Genomic DNA, 23,560 nt, shown 5'->3' with positions numbered 1-23,560 from the left:
CCTTCCTAGTCAGTGACAGGCTTTGTAGGGACCCCTTCCTTGGCGTGCTGTCACCATGCTCTCCCAAATATGTGCGTAGGAGTACTTGACACCTGATTCTCTTCCACTCTTAGTTCTGTAGAAGCAGCAGCTCTTTTTACTGTAAGCTTTTCCAGGGGCCACTCTTAAGTTTATTTGGGGGGCAGTAAAGGTCATGTCCCAGGAGAGGGTTGCTCTGTTCTTTCAGCACTTCCCATTAGTTTTTATGGGGGATGGAAAAGATGATCCTACTTGGAACCTCAGTAGATCCCAACATGGTTCATAACTTCATAGGCAAAGCTGAGGAGTCAGATGTATGTTTTGTGGGTTTATCATTGTTTGAACCTCCATATACTTTTGGGCTTTAGAATTAAAAGCATACTGCAGAAACTTTCTCTACTTCGAGTTCCTTAATTTTGGTCTCAGAGACTTGAGCTGAAAATTAAGATCAATACCTGACTTGACTCAGATTTAGCTCTGAATGTAATTTTAAAAAAGGCATAGATTTCCAGGGCTTTGAGAAGATTTGAAGAAAGTAAAACTCTGCCAATGTCCATTTGAACAGATCTTTAGCAGTAACAGTGAAAGTAATTAAATCACTTTTTGAAGAAGACTAAACAAGTGTGAGGATTTATTCACACAGTATAAAGTAGGAGTGAATCTGTAACACAGTCCTGTTATTTACCAATTATTTGACTACTACAAGAACTCAATCCTGGCAGTGTCTGTCAAGCACCACTAGCAGTCCTTTGTGTTTTCTCTTTGTGCATTCAGAAATGTGAATGGTATCTAGCATATTGAACATGGTTTATAAGCTGTTTTTCTTGCATATTTTCTGCACTAAATATTATAGACATAAATAAGCAGCAGGATTAAATGATTGCAGAACATGTTACCAAGGGTCCTAAAATATTCCCAGAATAAAGATGGATAACAGGCCAGAATAGAGTGTGCTGCACAAAGGCAAGGAAGAGGGAAGGAGAGAGTCTTTTGACCTGAGGCTCTAGGGCACTATGTCAGATCTCCTCTCACAGAACCACATGAAGTTTCTCATGAAACTTCAGGCAAAACAAGCCTGATCTCCAGGATGGAAGTCACATTGGAATGGATCTTTTAGAAGTCACAGGGCTGAAGGGATCTTTCTGCAATTTGGCCATGTTCTTCCCGTGAATTTCAGGACCAGGACACACAAGAGACTCCTACCCCATTAACGAATGGTTTCCACCATTCCACATAGAGCCAGACCATAAGTTATGTAAAACCAGTTGAAACTGGTGGGAAGAAACTAGGTTGCCAGTTACAAATATGCATGTACTGTAAGTTAATACTAGTTGCTGCCCATGGGCCAGCTGCAGAAGTCTGCTGTAGATGACTGCAGCCTCTATCATGATACACTTTACCAGAAACAGTCTATGCAAAGTGAACATCAAAAGTAACATCAGAAAATCTTTCATCCTCCTGTCTGTGACAGCAAACCATTAGGTAGGAAAAAAAATACAGCATTAAACCTCACAGGTATGAGCAAAAGCTGATGCTGACATAGCTATAATGTAGTCAGGGGACCAATGTTAACAAGTCATTCTGATTATCTGACAATTTTCCCCAGAGCCACAAACCACTTCCTTTTCTACCCATGTGTTCTTCCCCATCTTCACAGTAGACAGAAGGCTGATGCCTCTGTGTCAGGCAGGCATGAAGGCAGTTGCTGTAACTTTCTGTGTCCTCTGCTTCCAGTTTGAAGCCCTGTATGGTGAGTAACATTTTGGGTTATTCTCCTTGCAGTAGGTGTCTCTATAGAATATAACTTAGCAAATGATGGGAGATAGTAAATGAGGCATGATAGCAAGGGGTTAGAGGAATAGAGGTAACAGCTGCAAAAGACTGCTCTCAACTTTAATATCACTAGATTTGGGGGGAAGAGAACTCCTGCCAGCATAGGGCATTTGCTCCGAAACTAAAAAGTACAAGTTCTAATTGTTTGTGGTCTTTAGCTCATCTGCTCAGTGTTACCCTTTAGATGTTTAGATTGTAGTGCTCCAGCCAGCTTCCCTTGATGGATATAAGATCTCATAGCAGCATGATGGTGAATAATAAGAGAAACCATGTTATCAATATTAAACCAGCTCTTGTTTGGGCAGGGAATTTTTATATAAGGAAAAATGTATATGGCATGGAAAACTAGATGAGATCATTTTGATGCAGGCTTGAAACACAGACTTAAGAGGAAGCATGGCATTCCTGTGCTGTGTTTGAGAAGGTGACAGCACCAATCTCAGTCCAGCCATAAACATGGATGTAGATTTAACAAGATTCAGTGCTTTATATGAGATATGCAAAGTAAAATGTCACAACTTTATCTGTTATCTCTCTGAAACCCACATATTAATGGATCAGGATGGAAATACAGATAATAACTGATTAAAAAGAGTCTTTTTTTCCATAAATATTCTGTCCAAGGATTTGGTATGATGCATTCTATAATTAAGATCTGAGATTTAGTGTGCACAGTTGCTAAAAACCATCTAAATATGCTCCTTTGAAGGTCATGCCAAAGGCTATTAAATGCTTCTTTCATACATAAAGAACATAAGCTTTTCAATCAATAAAATCTAGTTTTCAGCTCTTTAGGTAATGCACATACCTTTTTGAAGGCTAGCTAATATATGGATAGTATACTGAGTTTTCAGATAGAATAAAAAGGTGGGGGAAATCACAGGAAAGAGTAATTGTAATCAGTATCTCTAAAGGGAGTTCTCCTTGCAATGTTGTTCTTAAATCTAGTAACAAAAAATCCTTTCAGTTTGGTTCCATACTTCTCACCTAGTCAATTTAGCATGAATACCTGACCAGCATGCTTCTACACATGGCTGAAGCTATCTAGAAGGCCCTTCCTTGTGGGAAGAAATAAGCTGTAATTTTAAGGATGCAAATTGTTCCATCTGATACCACCATTTCTCCCTTCTTTCTCCCTTCCTTCAAATATGGAGGATAGAATTTGGGCAGGGGACTGGGGAAAGGAGATGACAAGAGAAAGAGACTGCCTGTAAGAAGAAATGGTAGCTCTCATGTTTTTTGTCGTACAGTGTTCTCAGCATAACTTGTGACCTATGGCTGTAAATAGGTCACAGGAGGTGATAAATATGTGTGCATGTGTGCATTATGATTTGAGAACCCAGTTGTGATAAAGAAATTGTTCATAAGAGCAGGGAGCCTCTCTGTTGCCTGCAGAGAAACACGGGCAATAGGATTTTGGAGTACAGAGCTGTAGGCAGGATTCCATAGCACTTGTGGCCCTTGCTATGAAACATTGCACATGAGCTTTTGCACACCAACATTTGCAAAGCATTATCACTCCTCACCCACGGATCTCCTGTTGTCAATACAGGAGGAAACCACGGTAAATTCTTAGAAGGGTTTCTGAAATGTTATCAACACTGGCTGTTGTTCCCGTGGTGTATTTTATAAGAATTTCAGTATTTCTCAACATACATCATACCATAGAAATAATTCAGATTAAAGATGGCTTCCTAGAATAATTCTAGCTTTGCCCTGAAGCACTCTTTCCTTCTTAATCCTGGATTCTTGAAAGATAGAAACAGGTTAGTTTTAGGCATATGACTAATGACACTAAAGTGACAGTGTCATCTTTCAGAGTGGCTTGAAAGGTCAAAACTATAGCAACTTAAAAACTGCATGTAGTTTTATTATACATTTAGTATTAAAAAAACAAATGTGTTTGTTGTACAGGTGGCGTCTGCAATTTCCTTGCTCATTTTCAAAGGCAAACACACACAAGTGAAAGTATGCTTGTTCTTTTTATCAGCTAGTTAGTTTTCTGAGGGCTGGGACAGATAATATAAACAGCAAGAAAACCAAGTAACAGTATTCTGTTCTCCTACCCTAAACCCCAAGTTGAAAAGTGATTGAAGGTGGTTTCTACACTTCTGTTAGGACCAAAATGCGTAACGGATTGGGGATGTTTTCAAATAGTGCTGTGTCTGCCAAAGAGCTACTAGAAAGCTCAAAATTTCAATCCCATTACAATGAAAACAACACACTTTCCATTGTCCTTGGTATCCAAGCACACTACCATTGAAATTCCCAAACTTCTGCCAAAAGTCTTTCCTACTGCACTGAAGATGAAATTGAGATGGAAATGTACATAACTGTAAATACACTTATACACAAATGTACACACACTCTCCTTCAGAGTTTAACATAACAAGATGTAACTTTCATACACATGTTAATCTCTTAGATTTATATCTAAAGCATGATATTTGTCTTGGCACTCTGCTTCACATCAGGTGAGCCAGGAACAACTCCATGCAACTCCACATTGTGACACTGCTAGGAAAGAAACTAAAGATTTGTTTCCTCTTGTCTCAAACCTTTGTATGCAATTGAATTATCTCTTCTATGGAAAATAACAAAATGGAATCTTACAGCCACATCTAAGCATTTTTACTGCTGAACCAGTGGAAATCTGTTCAATTTCAGCAATACCATAATGTAGACTTTTATTCACATATTTTTGATGTAGAATTAGGGAGAATTAGTCAGTGAATCTCTCAATATTATTGGATGTTTAAACCCCAGCTTCCTATCTCACATCCCACTAAATGTACATGCATTCTGACTGGAGGTTGGCAAGAAACATCCCAAATGTGTCTGGCCATTAACAACAGAGTGCTACAGGTCCACATGATTACCCTAGGAATGAATGAGTACAAATGGGCACAGCAGATCAGCAGTCAGGCATAGGGAGGGGGAATGAGCAATTTTTTGGTATTCAGCAAGTGCATTTAAATTAGGAGCTGATGTGAAATAGCTAGTGAGCTGGAAATTTATATCAGCTCTCACCCATTGTGGTCACCCATGTGGACAATTTTGTGTTTTAATCTCAGGCACTGTTAATCTAATTCTAAAATGTGCCACCTTTATCCTATGCTAAGCACACTCCTCTATATGGGCGCTTGTTTCAGAGGAATACTAATTGCATCGCATTTACCAAAATGCTCATTCAGAGAAATATATTACTGAGTCTTTCTTGAAAACAGGCATTTTAGGCTTCTGGGTTGGAGAGAATACAAAACAACCTTTCAGCTTGCCACAAGGTCATATGAACTAAATGCTTAATGACCTCTCTCTGCCCTTTTCCATTAAAAACAAGGATTAAAATCATGATCTGTGACAAACATTTTAACCCACATGGTATGAAAGGGCAATTTCATTAGCTAACAGTCAAATTGAATTCTCAGAGACAAACAGAGAAAACAAATTTGAAGTTGATACTTTAGTGCTCAGAGTAGGGTTGTCCCAGGCTCCTCTGGGACATTGAAGGAATATGGCACCACTTGGCTCTGTAGCTGCCCTGACAGAGTCAGCATCTGCCTTTCCTCTCAGATGACCAGTGACAAATGTAGAGGTTTCAGCTCCAGGCAGATGCTTCTTAAAAGTATCAGATTACCTTATGCACTCATCATGCTCCCTAGCTTCTGCTGTACATGTGGTTTTTTCTTCCGTTCCCTAAAAAATTTGTTGGCTGTTTGGCCTAATTTTTAAGGTATGTGTTACCAAACTACAGATGTCAAACTACAGAGCATTTTAAATGACCTTTATCTCAAATGCTGTTCTCATAGCAACTGTTTTCTTTCATCATGCAATGTATAAGTAATTAAGAATTATTTCTTTGTTTGACCTTTTCTTTCAGCTTTTTAGACTATATAACATTTTAAGGGTTTGCACTTTCTGTCTGTTCCTTCAGTGGTTCTAGAGCTCTATTCCACTGTGGCTTGGCAAGTTGTGTGATTTCTCTGCCTTGTCTTCACACCAGTTGTGTGTTTTCTCTGCCTTATCTTCACAGAAGATGCTAAATACCTTGCCTGTTATCATGCACTTAAGTAATAGTCCTGAGAGAAGTACAGATATTAGAACTGTCACTGAATTAGATAAGGGTGCTGACTGTGCACAGTAAACCAGGAAGAATTTGATAACTAGGAAAATGGTAAATCAGTCAAGAAGGGGTAACAGTTTCTATTGCTCTCTGAGCATCGCAAAGTGTCTTCCAGAAATCCATTAGCTTCTGTGTCATGCTAAAGATATTTTAAATGAGTATCATTCATTTAAATGCCCTTGCCAATGGCAGTAACTGGGGAGCAAGAATTCAAAGAAGGAAAAAGCATGAACACTAAAAGATTTAAAGAGTTGAGATTGTACAAAGGTACCCAAAAGAGAATGATCCTATGTTTCTGTGCCCATACAGGCCAAATGTCAAAGATAACAGGTGCCTTGGAAAAAAAAGATTATTTATGTTATGCAACCCGTGCAATACCTGGCACAGCGGGGGATCTACTCTGTGTGGATCTAGACTACCATGTAGCAGTAACAAGAATAGGATAGTGCATCAAAGTCTCTAAGTATTTGCCCTGTATTTCCTTAGCATCATAAAATCCTGTTGTAGATACATTTCATTCTAAGCAGCATCTGAAGAACTTACTCAGGCTACCAGAAAACAGGAAAAGCAGATAGAGTTTTTTTCTGTTTGTCTGTCTACTTATCTGAACATTTAATTTTAGGGCGCTCCAAAAAGAAAAATTCTAAATGAAACACTATCAGACTGTGCTGTGTTGCCAGTACTATTAACCAATCCAAAGTGTTGCCATACTGTATGGTGATGGAGGCAGCAGTTTAAAAAACAAAACCAGAACAATTATTAAAAACGTGTCTGTGTTCTGGAATGAAGGTCACCTATGAATAATGAGAGAAAAAGTTGCTATTGGAAAAGGAACTAAACCATATGCATTGCTTGAATGTTTTCTTGCTGTATGTATTGGAACATTGTCCAGATAATTATAACATATTTCAATGCAGTGTTAAGCAGTGGGGAAAGCAGAATAAACCTTGATGGAAATGAATAATTTGGTCTGGGAAAAATACAATGCTGGCTCATTGCAAAATCAGGATTCATGAGAAATCAAAAGTATGCTTTTTATTTCGGGCAGATTTCCTCAGTATCTTGATGAAAGTTTTACTTTCATATCAGTTCTATTTCTGAAGTACACGTATTACTTTGCAGAGGTGTTTTAAGAATTTGTGAATGTTATATGTATGATCAATATAAATTCTTGCCTTGGGCATTTTCTTTCTACTTTGATTTTTGTATTTCATCATTTTATCATGTCATATGACTTTAGAGTGTAGCACAGAAAGGATCAGGTAGGATAATGATACAAATTTAAAAATAGCTTCAGCATCTTAACATTGCATGGCTCAACCCCTGTTCCTGCATTGCTCTTCTTGAATTTTAAACAGAAAACAATTTTGTATTTTTCAGGAGTTGACAGCTGCTCATCATGCCTGTGCAAAAATATAGGTAAGATGCATTTGCCTAATTTGGTTTATGGTTTTAAGTGCCTCTCTACATCAGAAAATACTGCCCTTGAAGAAAAAAACTCTCATTTTTTTACTGCACATTTTAACATATTTTTGTCCGAGGGAGTTTTCTGTGCTATTGGTTGCTGACTTTACAAAATCAAATTGTGAGGTAGCAGGACATCTTCAGTCAGTTTACTTTCTTTGCTTCCCCAAGAAGTTTGTAGAATGAGAGTTGCACAACATCTGAGAGTTTTTCACAGAGATTTTGGGAAGGTCAAATGTGATTTCTGGCTTGCATGGGGGTGCACACACACAGTGACATTTGTCCTCTATGCCTTCCATTATTTGAGTGATAATGGTGCTATAACCATCTAAGTAATTAGGTTGAAACTTTTTGTCATGCCTCAAATCACAATCTATTCCACAAAGACAAGTCAGGTCCTGTGGTTAAGGCAGTTATGTAGGAGCTTGGGGTTCCCATCCCATTTCAAATTTTCAGCTACATCATCAAACTGGCTGGGTGGCCGGGCCCAGAGAGTGGTGGTGAATAGAGTTACATCCAGCTGGAAGCCTCTTACAAGTGGGGTTCCTCAGGCTCAGTTTTGGGGCCATTTCTGTTTAATATCTTTATCAATGACCTCAATGAGGGCTGCATCTTCAGTAAATTTGCAGACGACACCAAGTTAGGTAGATGTGTTAGGTTTAGTCGTGGGCTTGGCAATGCTGGGTTAATGCTTGGACTTGATGATCTTAAGGGTCTTTTCTAATCTAAATGATTTTATAATTCTGTGTTCAGTAGGGTACAGATTACGAACCATAAACCAGAGATAATTATTATCATCATCACCATCTTTGTCCCAGATGTTTTATCTGTGAATAGGACAATCTGACACTGAAGCAGGGATTATACGTCTATACAGTGTTTGGTCCAGGGGGCCTTTAAACAATATCTAGTAACTGATATTGTAAGTAATATTAATAACTTTATCATTTACTAACTTTAGTAGCAAGTAATATTATCAAGGTCACTGATCTAATGCTAACAGTAACCTCACCAGCCTTAGAGCTGATAACAGGCCAGGTCTCCTTTATTTTATCAGTAATGTCTGACACAACCAGAATGATGAACTGGTATCTCATCATGACAGCTGCTTTCCACAGCCAGACCATTCTGAGTATCTACATGCCTTAAATTACAATCACATGGTTCATTCGTTTTGTTTAAATGAGTTTCTTAGCACTTTAAGGATTCTTTTCACTGCTATGTGAGTGACTAACTGTTGTCATGTCTTCAGATCAGCCCCATGTCTCTGATCCCCAGGTGATGGTGGAATTTGAAAATGGAAACTTCAATTTCACATTCCCCAACCCCAAAAATGTGAGCGAGTTCAGCATGACTCTCTTCAAAGGGAGTGAAAAGAAGGAAATCTGTGCACTCCATTTGAGCAAAGAGAGAGTTATCGCCAAGAGTAATGTCACCTATTGTCAGACACAGAATTCAAGAAGCAGCACCACTTTCATTCTTAAAAATCTGGAAAGAAAAGATATTGACATTTATACCTACTGCCTGGAGATATTCTTACCCCCTCCTTACATAGATTGCTGTCTGAGAGAAACCTATTTGTACATCCAAGGTAAGTTTACTTCTCCCCTCACTTCAGTTTACTGATAAGTAGATGTTGGGCATAGCTATGCTGCAGTGAATAATGTGACTTGAGTTTGCACAGCTAATTACCAGGCAGCTTAAAACTACTTAGCAGGGGGCTGGTAACAGTGGAGCTGTGTTGGTAGACTGCTCAGCATGTCATCTCCATATTTATTCATCTTCTTGGGCAGGTTTTGCAGGCCATGCTGAGCTTTGCATATTGGTGGTGGTACCCAAGTTAGCTTGACTACAGCTTCTAGAATACTGCACTCTCACCTTTGCCTGCAACAATTTGCCTTGTCCATTTTTCAAGCTGCTGAATATAAATGTTAAGATTAGGTTTAGCCAGTGGGAAAAAAATCCATTCTGAGAGCTATCTTCATATGCCTAGGATTAAAGAAAATCAATTGCCAAATATCCATACTAGCTGTGGTATATGGAACTCTCTGATGCCACTGAGGTGTGAAGAAGATGGTGTTCATCTCTCTGAAGCAGACCTTCAGCTTTAGAGCCTTCTTAGAGCAGAAGAGATACATAACTGCTGAGAATTTTTGGCCCTTTACTGAGAAAGGCTTGGACTAACTCCAGAAGACTAACTGCCCAGGCTTTAATTTTGACCTGGCTTTCATTCAGTGGCTCTTCGGTATACTAAAATGAAAGAGCTAATAGTGGTTTGACTCACACCAGTTCTTGGTTCTCCACACAGTTCAGTTGCAACATGCCTGTTGTCCTTGCCTTGCTTTCTTTTTCTCTCTCCCAGCACCAGGAATAAACAAAGATAGAAGCTGAAATGCTAAGGCAATTACATGGTTGGGTCAAGTTATCTCTCAATCCTCTCTGAATTTAAAAACCTTCTCAGACTCAAGCTGTGACATTTGGTTTTGTCTGCAGTTTCCATTTCCACTTTTATGGATAGCCAGATGCTCAGAGTTTTTTCTAAATGTTTCACACCCTGTCATATTTTCTCCCAGATCTGGGCAAGGGTAATCTTGAGTACCTCAGCTTGCCTTCCTATCCAAACACGACTGCCAAAATCTATCCTTCTTTTGACCAGGCTGCTCTTTAAATCACCTGTGGTACTTACTGCATGTAAGCTTAAACCTTGTTCAGATCTGAAACACCATGTTGGAGGTTAGGATTTTTCTGGGTTTTTTTTCTTTTTTTTCCTCAGCATGTTCTCAAGCCTGGCTTGGTTTCTTTTCAGTCTACACTTTCAGCACTGTGTACCAACAGTTTCACCTCCCTTCCTGAAAAAATGCCATCTTCTGCTTCCTGCTGAATACACTTTTCCAAGGTGGCAATTCACCTCAGGAAAATCTTTCTTCAGAGTTCACTTTTGCTAATTTATTTATATGAAGAGGGAAAAGAATTTGAAGTTATCTGTTGAAGGTAAAAATGAAAATTATCAGTAATGACTTTTTTTTTTTTGCCTCCTCATCTTCAGATAAAGAGGACTGCTTTTCACTAGGACTTATGTCATGGATAATTATTGGCCTGATCATTTTTGCCATTTCCTGTGTCTGCTGTGTTGTAGCCTGTTGCTTAAGGAACAAGGTAAGCAAGGATATGAGATTATGCAGAACCCTTCTTCCAAAGGTCATGGGTGGGGAACAGGCACATACTCACTCAGCATGTGCTGGGTTTTTTGACAAAAAGACTGAGTTGTTCATTTACCACTGGAATTCAAGTAATTGATGACAGCAGCTCAGATTTAATTTTTCTAAGACAGAATTGTTTATTGATTTAATGGTTTGGAACCAAAGGAAAGAGGAGAAATGCTGCACAGGTCAGCAAAATTATTTTTTTGCTCTAAGCAGTTCACCTGATTGTTTTCTTTAAAGGAAAACAATCATCAGTGGAGCAATTCCAGCACTGTTCTGCTGCAAAACCACTTAAACCAAGAACTATTTGACTCAGGAAAGAAGGAAGACCATGGACATTAGCTATTCTTTTGGGCAATGTGTGTTTTTTATTTTCAGTTTGTCTTATTCCAAGTTTTCTATGTGAGTTTGACCTGTCTATTCTGACCCTAATGTTCCCACTGAAAACAGTCAGAATAACTGCCCTACTTAATGAGCAAAGGCAGGAGGAGCAAAGGTAAGTGACCACAAATTAAATTAATGACATTTTCTCTCTGTTGGCAGAATCAGCAGTGTGACTCCAACTCCCATGAGTACAACAGTGAATACATGCCCATGGCAGCAGTGAATGCAGCTAAAAAACCAAGAATCTGAGGTTGTGTTAAGCCTAGTTGTACTTGTACCTCTACCTGTGTCTGTTACAAGGCGATCTCTGGGAGGGAAAGAACTGCTTGCTGTCTCTGCCATTGATTCTGGGTGGGTGGGTGACTGGGTGGGACTGTTACAATAGCTTCTTAATGGAGTTCATGTCGCCATGTTGCAGGAAGACAAAATTAAAAGCAAAATCTCTGGAAACCTATTGAGTCATAACAGTGGGCTGTTTCCTAGAAATGCCACTGCTTCACATCTGTGCAAAGTACTGATCTTGTGCATGAGGAAGAGATATAAAACTGTTCTGTTCAGATTCTTGAGATGATGCATGGCACACAAAATCTCTGTGGTGAAGCGATTCACCAGATTTACTGAGTGTTACTGGCTAAGGGCAAATATTCTGCAGAGAACGAGGAACTTCCTAACTACTTAAGCCCTACAGAAGCTACAACAGAAGCAGTTTTGAATACAGAACAGAAGCAGAATTTGGACTGATTCAGATATACGGTCTCCATTTCTATTCTAGGTATAAGTTGCTTGTGGTGTGGAAATTTTGGAAGCGGAGTTTTCCAGCTACTTGAACCTGGACAATGGGAAATCAGCATTTCTCCACCTTTCCCAACCTCCCTTAGCTCTTGTGATGGCCCTGTACTCAGTCATGTGACACCCACTGTAGTACTGTTCTGAGTTGTGTTTTGCTCTAGCCTTGTTTGTGAACTGGCACCCTGCCTGATCCACTGACTCGGACATGAAATGATAACAATGTGTTAAAGATGTCAAATTTAGTTGAAGAAAATGTTAGATTCCTGTAGCGCTGCTACAGAGAGAACTTTTATTTTCTAGTCTCCTTTATGATAAACTTTCCACTGAGAACAACAAAAAAATACTACCTCCAAAGCCAATCCTTTGGTACAGCCATACTGCCATGTATTGCACATGCCTTTTTGCTAGGGTTAGTTTAGCAGGGGAACAAAACCTGAGAGAGTATAGCAGAGACTTCTCTGTGACACACTACCTCAGGTTATGTGCATCTGCATTTTTCATATTTGTGGTATCAACATGTCTTTGCCATTCACATTTTGGGGCTCCTCTTATTTAACTAAATCCTGAATGTTTTTACTAACAGAGGAATATATTACAAGATGAATATATTGTAAGACTGCAATTGCTCCTTAGCTCAGTTCAAACTTACAAGATGTGTCCCTAAACTAGGAGGCACGATCTCTCCTATTGATGTCTTGCAGCACAAACACAACACAGTCCCTACGGCCAGTATATTCATGGACTCTGCATTGCAATTACCTTCCTCTTGTGGTTTGACATGAGACCTTTACAACTTCCCCAGCGGGTTTAAGGTTTACTTGACCTGCCTCAAATTTCTCAGAACCTTCAGTATGAACGAAATCAATCCTTCATGCTCCATGTGAAATCCATCAAAACTCTGACCATAAATGACCAGCTGTGAATCCAGCCCGCACATCTTGCCAGAGACCTTTGGGCTGCTGGAACCAGAGCAGTACAATGATTCTGAACCTCTCTGTAATACTTTGAAATACCCAAATATTGGTCAGAGGACACTATTGAGAAAGATACATAGCCTGCTTGTCTGGAAAACAGAAGGCTGGTTTCAAATTTGATGGGGCAAATGGGGACAAGGAGGAAATAAGCTGGTACATCAAGAACAGGGTTCTCCTCAGGAAACACCTGGACACCCAGAAGTATTGCAAGGTGCAAACTGCTAACTGTGACATTAAGCAAAGGAAGATGAGTAAAGCACCAAATGTGGTGGGGATTGCCAATTGCACAGCCTTGCTCGGATAACCAGCTCCTAGGCAGAGATGGAGAGGGGAATCCTGGTGTGTTGGGTCACATTACATTCTCTCCCACCATTCTTTGACAAATTACCTGACCTCCCCAGAAAACTAAGCATGCCTCTGTACATCCATAAATACATTGATCTCACCATTTAAAAAAAAAATTGATGAAATTACTGTGTTTGAAAATTATTGGTGAATATATCTAACATCTACTACCTATGAGAAGAACTGGATGCAAGATCCTATGTAAGAGTGGAAAGTCCTATCCCCTAGAATCTTTCACCAGACTGAGAAGGAAATTCAAGAAATTAAGAGTTTCTGAAAGAAGGAAAAACTTGAGGTTTGCCTTGGGATGCTGCTGGATAAAGGACAAAAGATGAAGGTCTGAACAAGGCAGTTCAAAATACATACATCCTGCACTGGAGAGATAAATGATTTATACTCGTTGTAACAAAGCTTGTGGAAGTCTCGGGTTCCATTACTCATTTCTTTTTGGAAAAAGATTTTTTTTTTCTTAATAAAACATTTTTTTATTATGCTATATGTGTCCATAAGAATGTTCATGCATGTATGCTTGTCATGTGAAAGAATTAAGCTCAATAATATCCACAGCACAATGGGGAGAGAGTGCAGGGCAATTTATCCTTGTGTAGCATTTTAGTGGGAAACAGGAAAAGGACTAAGGAAAAAAAATATTAAAAAACTGAAACCCAAAAATTTGGACCTGTTTCTAGGCAGTGAGGTAATGACACTATTTGCATGTGTTTATTTCCTTTTATTTGCATGAGAAAGTGTTTTTTTCATATCGTTCCATATCTTGTTCCTTTCCTTTAATCTCTTATGCAGTATGCTTATAATGTCCCAGATTATTCTGGGATATTTTTCAATTTCCTTCTGCCATTTTCCAATACCTCCAAATCAAAAGGAGCTAGAAGACAAAGGATGACAGAATGAGAAAAAAAAAAAAGAAAAAACTATGTAAAAATAACATGAACTGAGTCTATAGATGGTGTGACAAGAAAGGATTAAAATAAAATAAAAAATAACAGTCAGTAAGACTAAACAAAAACCTGATATCCTAAAAGGTCATCATTTCAAAAAGTAAAAGCTCTTTTTGGAAACTCCCAATTTTGGGAAAAGACCATTTAATGAGGAAAGATAAATGATAAATATATCATAATTTGAACACCTGCATATCTAGAGATGGTTTGAAATGCAAACCTTGATATGTATTTCGCAAGCTTATCTTCCCAACCTGAATTATGAACATAAGTATGAATGCTCTTGGAGTTTAATGATTAGCTTCAAGATTGCAATTTCATATCTAGTATTTAGTATAGGGAATGAAATGACACTAAGAGGACCATTTTCCCTTCGTGCAGGTATTTCATTGACTTCAAAGTTCAAATACTTCTAAATTCTATCATATTTCTTACAGACTTTAAGAAATTTATTTAAGGCTGGGGAAAAGAGGCTCCCAAACTTGAGTAAAGCAAACAGAATGAATGAAAATTAGGATTGGAACTGAAGATATCACACACCATTATTCATAAAGTGTTTTATAATGTGGGAAGTTCCCTATACATTTAAATCTGTAAGTTGCCATGCAGAAGAATACAGCAAAAATAAAACAAAATTCAGATAATTGAAATTATTTAGTTAAAAATAAATCCATTTGGTCAGTAGGGACTTCTGCCCATACAAGATTTACTTGTATGGGAGCTGGATCTAAGTCTCTGCCTTCGTTTGACTTTAACTGCAATGAGACACTCCATATACCCAAATCCCCTAAGTTGTCCAGTCCATCATGGCTATAGCAGTCTACCCACTGTCATAAAAATCTCCCATTTCCTTGAGAGATGAATGTTTGAGATCTGTGTTTATGTTCTGTGATTATGAGTTCAGTTCAGTGTGTGGGGTTGCTTGGAGAAGAGGGAGGAGTAGGGAGGATTAAACAGCTTTTCTGGCAAAATGAACAGGACAGGTATGAACTGGGGATATGAATAAGAGGTCAGGGGGTGAACTTCATCTAAATGAGTATGCCTGAGCTATTTAATTCCTCTTGGGAGTAATAAGATCTTGTATGGCTTGAGATCAATTTTTAAAAAGAGATAAATCAGCTCTGATTATCAACAAGAAAGATTTAGCTGCTGCACACATCAAGCATAATAATTTTTAAAAGCTGCAAACATTAACAACTTTGAAATATCGAACGTCTTGCACATATTAAATCCTGCAACACTCTTCCCAGTTTTTAGTACACTGTTGGCAAATCCATCACCAATGATATTTCATCCCCTGTCTCAATGCACTGCAGCAGCAAGTTTCACTGCAGCTTATATATTGTATTGCCATCTCTCAAAATTGAAGCCAGGATATAACGTCTGGATCGTGCAAAGACTTGCAAGGGGGAATTCCGTTTCCACTGATGAGAAGGAGGACTTGTTTGCTGCCCTAGGGTTCTTCTGAAAGAATCTCTGAAACATTGAGAAAAGTGGAAGTTATGTTAGCGCCAGCTGATGAGAGCAAGAGGAACATATTGCCTTCCAAGGGTGGCAGTTTGAACATAATCTATGGAGTATGAGAGCACTGTATAGGCTTTTCAGGCTCCTGAGGCCAAATAGTAGAGGAAGAAGCTCAAAACTGGGATTCTCAGACCATTAGCTGGCTACTTTGATCCACAAAATATAAGGTACTTGTTTTTATCTATTCAGTCGAATAATCCTCGCTTCGAAAAGCAACAACCCTCCCCCCAAAACCCCCCAAACCTACAACTCCACCTCCTCCCCCCCAAAAAAAGGATTTGTTCATTAAGGCTCTTTTAGGCCCAAGTGAAACAATGGATGTTGTATTAAGGACTTGGCTGAGTGCCAGCAGAACACCCTGTGTTGATGCTCCTGTCTGTGGGGCTACCACACAGCTGGGCAGGACCAGGACCACAAGACAAAGGGACAACAGAATCTCTCAAGGGAATCAGAGCTTAGTCCTGCTGCTCTCATGAAACTGAGCTATACCTCAGTAGCTCTTGCTAACAACATCCTTGAAAGCCAGACCAGTGCTTGTATTTCTGTCCCTCCTCCTGGCTGTGTCTCTGCTGTTCAGTCCCAACCACAGCTCCATGGAAATCTACCTCATTCCATGCCCTGGCTCTTCTTCATTCCTGTGTTTCACAAGCCCAACCAGGATTTTCGCTCCTGCAGCAGTGTAGTGCTCCAGGACATGGGCTGACAGCAGCAGGACTTTACAGTGGCTCACTTGTGCAGAAAGGGGAAACTCAGGGAAGGGCCTAGCAGAAGCCCCTGTTTGGTTATACAGTGGTCATGAAAGAGAAATTAAAGACATTGTCTGTGTTAGAGGGATGTGTGGATTCCAGGAGTGTAGGGAAGATAAATTAAATTAAAGGATTTAGTATTTGGGGAGCTGCAATATCTCACAACCATGACACAGTCCCCATTTGCAATAGAAGTTGGCAAACACTGCCTGTGGGTAGCTTCCAGAAAAATACCTGACATCCACCCAGTTGATTGACAAAACCTTAGCTGGACAGTAACTTCTGTGAACTACAGACCTTCTGCAGACTACAATAAGCAATTTTTAAGGCATACTTCCGGAGCAAAAAGTACCTTTGCTTCTAAAAAAAAGCCATGTTTTTTACTCAAAAAGCTGTGGTTTTTTTGATTAGAACATGCAGCCAGTGAATAAGGATCTCTTTCAACATAATATATTTATTCAGCAAAATAGTCCCTGGCCTGGGGGCTTCATCCCTGTATGAGGGTCTGATAGAGACACTGTCCTCCCAAATACTGTTCCCACAGTTTTCCATCTGTGAAGGAGCTGCTTAGCCCCTGACAGGGCTGTGCTGTCAGCCGGACAGGCACCCTCTGGTCCACAGCAGTCTGGCCTGGCCAAGGAGCCACATCAAGGCAGAGCAAGAGCTGCTGCTGAGCACTTTTTCTGCATTTCCTTGTTTCTTTTTCACACTGTCAAGGCAAAGCGGTATGAAGCATTTCCTACAGCACCATCACCAGCTTCAAAAGCTAAAAGAAGCTTCATCTGCATCAGGAATCCAACCCGGATGAATCAGGCCCTGTCTTTTCTTCCTGCTAACTGGGTTCGTAATCTTTCTGTTTCAAAGTCAAAGAAAAAAAGTATGTTCTTTACTGGAAAATATAGACATACTAAAGAAAACAGCCACCCATGCTGAATAGTGGCTCATGATTCATAATTTCCACTGAAAATCTGAGTAAGAGAAACACCCTTTTCAGTCAAGACAATGAAAACACATGTTTTATTTGGTGAGAAAAGAGGCCTCTGTATGTTTTAAGAAAAATCCAGCCACTAGGCACAATTATTAAACAAAAGTCTCCAAGTGACCCAAATGCCTTCACCACACAGACCCCAGCTCTCCTTCTGTAATTAGAACAAGCCAAAGCATCTTGCAGAGACTTGAACTGTGTTCCGGTAATGATGACCCATTTCCCTTTCCGTGACAAAAGGTGTTTCGTTAGTAGACACCAATAAAAACAAGAGCTGTGAAGAAAAACAAGCAGAGAAATGCTGCTACAGCTAAGGTAACAGAATAAAACGTATGCAGTACATTTTTTAAATGCAGACATTCAGTCAGATCACTTTGATGGCTCATCAAAGCATCCCACCATGAAATGGTGGCCATCCCAGCATTGCCATGGAATCCTTTCTTAGTCATTTTTAAGGTACACTTTCTCTGCTTTCTGTGGTGCTGGCAAATGCAGATAAAGAATCTGAGTCTAGAGCAAGGGAAACAAGGGTAATTTTTAGACATTTAAGTGCAACTGAGCCATTCACAAAGGGCTTGGGTCTGCTTGGGTTTGTGGCACCTCGAGTTGTTCAGAGATCTTTTCTTGAGAACGCAGTAGCAGAAAAATGCTACTCCTTTGCCTATACACAGTAGGTCCCTGAAGCCATACTCCAGTAGCTCAATTCACAAGTGTTGTCACAGGATAAATGGCTTCAATGTCAGAAAGGGATTTTTTAGAAATGGTTAGGCCATGCACCTAGTACATGGCTCATTCTCCAGTAAGATATTGGTGTCCTGTGTGATCTGAAACACTCTGGCTTCTCCAACCTTGTGGTGTTGTATTTCCCACTGATTCATTTATTAAATGCTTTTCACATTGTTTCCCCCCACCACGTTCCCCTGCCCCTAGCCCTGGCCACTCCCTCAAGTTCTCCCTACTGGTTTCTGTACCCCAGCTCCACCCATGTACTGCTCCTGAGCCCCTGAGAAAAAAACCTGAGAAAAAGCCCCTGAGCCCAGATCCCAAGGTCTCTCTGTCTCTGAGGATCACTGGACAAGATGTAAGATTAAAAATCCTCTTAAACCTTTACGGAGAGACCCTTCTCGCCTCCTTCGCCGTCACTGTGTTGTAAAGCTGATAGTTACTGGAGCAAGAGTGCGGAGCCGTCCGAAATGGACTACAGGAGGGCAAAAATGGTTGCACTGCCCTAAGCAGCTCCACTGATCTCTCAGGGAAAGCTGCAGTTTGCTAAACTAAACCTAGCACTACAACACAACCTGCTATACAGCTGCTTGGCTTGGGCAGAGGATGCCACAGCTGCCTGAAGTATTGCAGTGTCTTATCCTGAGGGTCTGGGGACAGCACTTCACCAGTGACTTCACTGCAGTGGGTCACAGACTTGGAGAAGAGATGGAGCATGCTCTGCAGCCTAATGGTTGCAGCACCCCAAGGAATGCTAATGAACTTGGTGTGAGAAGTTCAGGGTTAAAGTTCCAAAACCAGATTTTTAACCAGAGCTATGGCTTTGCCTTTCTCAGGTGACTGCCAGTGACTAGCGGGCTACAGAGGTTTCTCTCTTTCCAATACTCTCCCTCACCACACCAAACCTTCAGCCTGTTTCAGGTCATTTAAATCACCCCTCATGTGAGGGGTTATTTGATAACCAGGCATATGCTCAGTAAAATACTTTTCATTGGGTAAGCCACATGCTACTGACACAATTATAAATCACCTAGTTTGGCATTTTGTTGCTGGATGGCTGGATGCTGGCTACACTCTGCCTGCAGAGAGATGGTGGCCCATATCTGCCAAGGGCAAAGGAACACCTATCAGAGTTTAGAACATTGGGAGGGTTTTATGCAACCATTTTATACATCATTGTCTGGTATCTTACACATCACCAGTGCTTCCTGTGTCTCCTGTGTCTCCTGTGTCACAGACTAATACTGCTACCAAGCATGTTTAGAGCTACCCCAGTTACCGCCCCTCATACAGGCAAAATTCAGGTTGGCAGTAAGATTTTACTGAGTGAGGGAAGCAGGAAAGAGACCCTGGAATTAGTGGGATATGGCTAGCAGAAAGAGCTGTAACGTTTCAGGCATGCATAGCAGGAAGAAGGGGGGGTCTTGTTCTCTTCCCCTTCTTCCCCTTCTCTTCCTTCTGCTACCTCACTCCTCTGGGTTACAGAATTCCCAGCTGGGACCTTGTGGTATCGATGCTTAATTTCCTCCCCTGCAGGCATCTCTGCTCATGGTTCTGCAGTTCTGACGGGAAGGAAGACAAGAAAGGGCTTTGCACATAACTCTGCTCATACAGGAAGCACGGTGGAAGAGGTGAGCTCTGCTCTACAAGCCGGATGAGGACTATCCTTTGCCTGAGCTTCAGGAAAGATTTGCTCAATGCCTGTCAACTGAGCTGGGTCCCTTGGAGTGAGGAAGGGAAAATTCTAAGAGGCTAAACGGATGAGGAGGGGTCAAACTTGTTCCTGTCGATAACTTGTATTCAAGTAATGCTTTGCAAAGCCACTTTATTTCAGTGTAAACTGTACAGACAAACTTTACTAAAACTCCAAACTATGCAAAAGTTAAATGTTCTGGACTTCTTAACCAAGGCTGAGATGTAGGTCAAATTTTCTCAAAATACAATTAAACTGTGAATACCTTTGCCACATGTGGTTTCTTTTGATTTGACATCAAAATAATGAAAATTTCACATTGCTTTCAGGATGTGCTTGCATTGTAGTAAAAAACTTGATGAAGCTCTGTGGTTTTCATTAAGTTTCCTTAAAGATTTAAGCCAAAGTCAATCCCTTTATTTGCAGAGGTAATTTAAGTAAGATGAACTCAAATAAAATGAAGAGTCAAACTGTTTTTCTCTGGTTTTGGGGTGGTAACTGCAAACAACTCTTCAAGTTAGTTCCAGCCCTGCTACAGTAAAGCTCCCACTGAAGCCTCTCTCCTACTGTCCTTAGAGGTCTCCGGGACTTTCCCTTCCAGGCAGCTCTCTGTGGTCCTGTATAATGGCTGGACCATCAGGTGCAGCTTTCTTCAAATATTTCTGAGTCTTCAAGTTTTGTCAGGACCACAGATTTCCACAGATTTCTTAGACTACCAGCAAGAGACTTCAGCACCGTAAATAGCCTGAGACTAAACTGACTGTTGCAAACTTTGAAGAAATCCCATAGGGTTGAAAATAACATAAAACAGTCTCTTGATGCCAGCCCCTTTCTTAACACAGACTGATATAGTTCCCTCTTCTACATCAAAAAGGGTTGAGAACCAATGCAAAGAGCATGAAAAGCAGCTGGTCTGTGATTTTGCACATGTGGATCTGGGCTTACAGCACAATTCCACTGACACCTGCACCTCTTGGTAATTCTAGAAGAGTCCACTGAACATATACAGGGCAATGTTTAGGGTATTCATGCAGCACTGCAAAACATCACCGATAATGATGTTTGCTAATAACCGTAGAGGAAAATAACAGCAATGTGAGTTCACATGTGGAAAATCAAGCCCTTGTTTGGAAGTTCAGCCAGCCATAAAAGCATTTCACAGTGTGCTGCTGCTCTTTGGGGCTACTAGCAACATGAAATAAGTGAAATATTTTCATAACGAAACTACACATGTACAAGCCTAAAGGCACAGAGTAAGCAGATCTGTTAGGAGATGGAACTCTCTCCCTGATTGTATTCAAAGCAAACGTATGCTGCTACCAGCAGTCTGCCTTCTCAACAAACCCAGACAGCCTTTCATGATGGCCTGGGACCAAAATCAGCAACTTCAGCAAGATTCTCTTCGGTAAAGAAACAGTCAGAATCTTTTATCAAGATTGGGTGTATTTTGAGAGTATCAACTTCAATATTACAAGATAAAAATAGCAGTATTTAAGTGAATGATTAACCACACAGCTTCCAGGAACCAAAACTCCTACAAACTAAATGTCTTTTTGAAAGCTGTATGTTATCTAAGCACATTGAGATGCTGGTGATCAAATAATTCAATCTATCAGATATGCAGAAGTGTTTCTGAGGAGCATAGAATTGATGCACACTTCCTTCTAAGTCTGTCACATTTCCAAACAAATATATACTCTCTTTTCTTTCTAAAGAAAAATCGAAAGAGCTAAATGATACTTGTCACAAATCATTTTGATTTCTCTACTCTTCTGTTTCATTCTTCCCCTCCTGTTTCTTCAGATTTGTCTCCTGCATCTAGTTTGGAGGTTTCTCAGCTGAGTAAGTGTTATGCTGTGCAAGTATAGCAAGGCCTTGACCCTTCCTTTCAGGCCTTCCGGTACACATAATGTAAATAAAATAAAATCACAAAAGTCTTCCCCATCTATACACATCTTCTGAACTCCACCTGCTCTGAGCTAGCCCAGCTATAAATGGGCAATGCTCACTTGGCTGGGAGGCAACAGCCGTGGAAGTGTCACCTCAGCTGCTGTCTCTGTGTGTACTGCAAAGCCACAGCGAGTGTGAGCTGATAGAGCATCAACATCCCGCTTTGATCTTGACCTTTGCCTATTCACTACAAACAACTGTGTGCCAAAACCTGTTTATCACAAAGCACAAACTGTGGTGGGTGTATCTGGGCAACTGTAGTCCACTTACTTCAGGTGCAGACGGTGTGGGTACTGTGCAGAACTAAAAAGTTACTTCTGCATCGCATCAGCAAAGAGTCTGTGAGCTTCCCTTGGGAGCTCAAAAGATCCCAAATAAGCCGCAGCAAATTTCTCTTTCCAGTTTCACAGCTCAGTACTTTCCCCTCAGATACTGGCAACTTAGAGCACCACTGCCACTGGGAAGGAATTCCTTAGCAAGAATTCAGGCTGCGTGGTTAAGGACTTCAGTGACCCCTATAGACGTCTGAACCTGGAGCAAACAGAAGGCAAAGCAGGAATCAAGCTCTGAATCTGGCTAATGCAGCACTGCTAGCAGGGGAACAAGGTCTGCCTAGAAATGCCGTGGTCCATGGGCTGGATGCTTGTTTCCTCTTCCAACTCATGGACACCCCTAATCCCAGTACCAAACTGAACTGAAAGCTGAACAAGGTAATTTTGTTACCTGACTCCTGAGATATGACTGATCATTGTAGCAGTGGAAGCACAGCTGTCATGACAATGTCCTCATCATAAGAAATTATGACAGACCCTTCCCCCTGCAATGACAGGTGGGTTCAGAGCACCCTAATATATTCTGGGGCCCAAGATACATTTGGGTCTCCCATAATTATATTCAGGCTTGTGTGAGATGGGTTTTCCTATTCTGGCTATTTCCTTGCATCCTGCAGCATGGGTTTTTCACCTGTGAGTCTCCTCCTTGGACAGAGACAATGAAAGCAAGGAGTCTCTCAGGGCAGAAGTGCCCTCCTGGAAGAAGGACGGGGCAGAAGCTCCCATTCAGGACCAAGTATCCTTGTGGTAACAACCTAAGCACTGCAAAGTGGGGGCAAGGCATTACTGACTATATGCTGTGTAATAGTCTCACACATAAAAAGAGTGCATGCCTGGTGAACTTAGGATGACACAGTCAATAATCTATGTTTTGCAACCATGTTTGTGTCTCTTATGTCAGCTGGAGATGTGATGGTGCACAATTATAAAAGTGAGGATTTGGGGTAATCTGTTAAAAAGTCCATGCACAGTAAAACCATATAATTTTTAAACCCTGTGCAGATCAATATTGAGATGGATTTCTCCCAATGAAGTAAAGATCCTGTTTGTTTGGTTTTTCTGTTTGGCACTCTCATGTGTTCCAAGAATGTTTTCATCAGTGGGTCTTTAGTATGTTACTCAGATGTGAAAGATTTCCTCAGTGAGAAAAGCTAGTGGATAACACCAGATGGGCAGCCACATGATTGCTGCTATGCCCTTGTCTTTGCCTGAGTGAGAAAGATGCAGCCAGTCAGAGTGGCCTTTGAGATGTCCTAGTTGCAGACAGTATTGGTGTTCTAAAAGCTGCTTAGACACGTATGTGGTTTTGACTTCTGAGGTCTGGGTTGAATGATGGCTGAAAACTTCAGTATAAATCCCACTCGTGTGTACTACAGTTACAGAAGATGAGGAAAAAATCTAATAATTATTTTATATTATATATAAACAAATACTCTTTGTTCATTATGTAATAATTTGCATATATATATATACACACATACCTATGCATACATAAATTATTATCATAAATCTTCTGAA

General features: G+C 40.4%; 1 protein-coding gene across 1 annotated transcript; it reads left to right on the top strand.

The window, feature by feature from the left end:
• Positions 1 to 1,689: 1,689 nt before the first annotated feature.
• ICOS (inducible T cell costimulator) lies at positions 1,690 to 13,559 on the top strand. Its single transcript, XM_069021500.1, has 5 exons — positions 1,690 to 1,768; positions 7,355 to 7,393; positions 8,691 to 9,029; positions 10,485 to 10,594; positions 11,185 to 13,559. Exons 1-5 carry the CDS (start codon positions 1,690 to 1,692, stop codon positions 11,272 to 11,274), a joined length of 657 nt encoding a protein of 218 aa, XP_068877601.1. The 3' UTR covers positions 11,275 to 13,559.
• The last annotated feature ends 10,001 nt before the right edge of the window (positions 13,560 to 23,560 follow it).

This window comes from Aphelocoma coerulescens, chromosome 7 (assembly GCF_041296385.1).
Source record: "Aphelocoma coerulescens isolate FSJ_1873_10779 chromosome 7, UR_Acoe_1.0, whole genome shotgun sequence".
In the NCBI taxonomy this organism is placed as follows: Eukaryota; Metazoa; Chordata; class Aves; order Passeriformes; family Corvidae; genus Aphelocoma; species Aphelocoma coerulescens.
This window is presented reverse-complemented; position numbering and strand designations above follow the sequence as displayed.

Coding starts and splice junctions, on each gene's coding strand:
- ICOS (XM_069021500.1), top strand. CDS start 1,690: ATGCCTCTGTGTCAGGCAGGCATGAAGGCAGTTGCTGTAACTTTCTGT. Junction 1,769..7,354: donor CCAGTTTGAAGCCCTGTATG/GTGAGTAACATT, acceptor TGTATTTTTCAG/GAGTTGACAGCTGCTCATCA. Junction 7,394..8,690: donor ATGCCTGTGCAAAAATATAG/GTAAGATGCATT, acceptor TCATGTCTTCAG/ATCAGCCCCATGTCTCTGAT.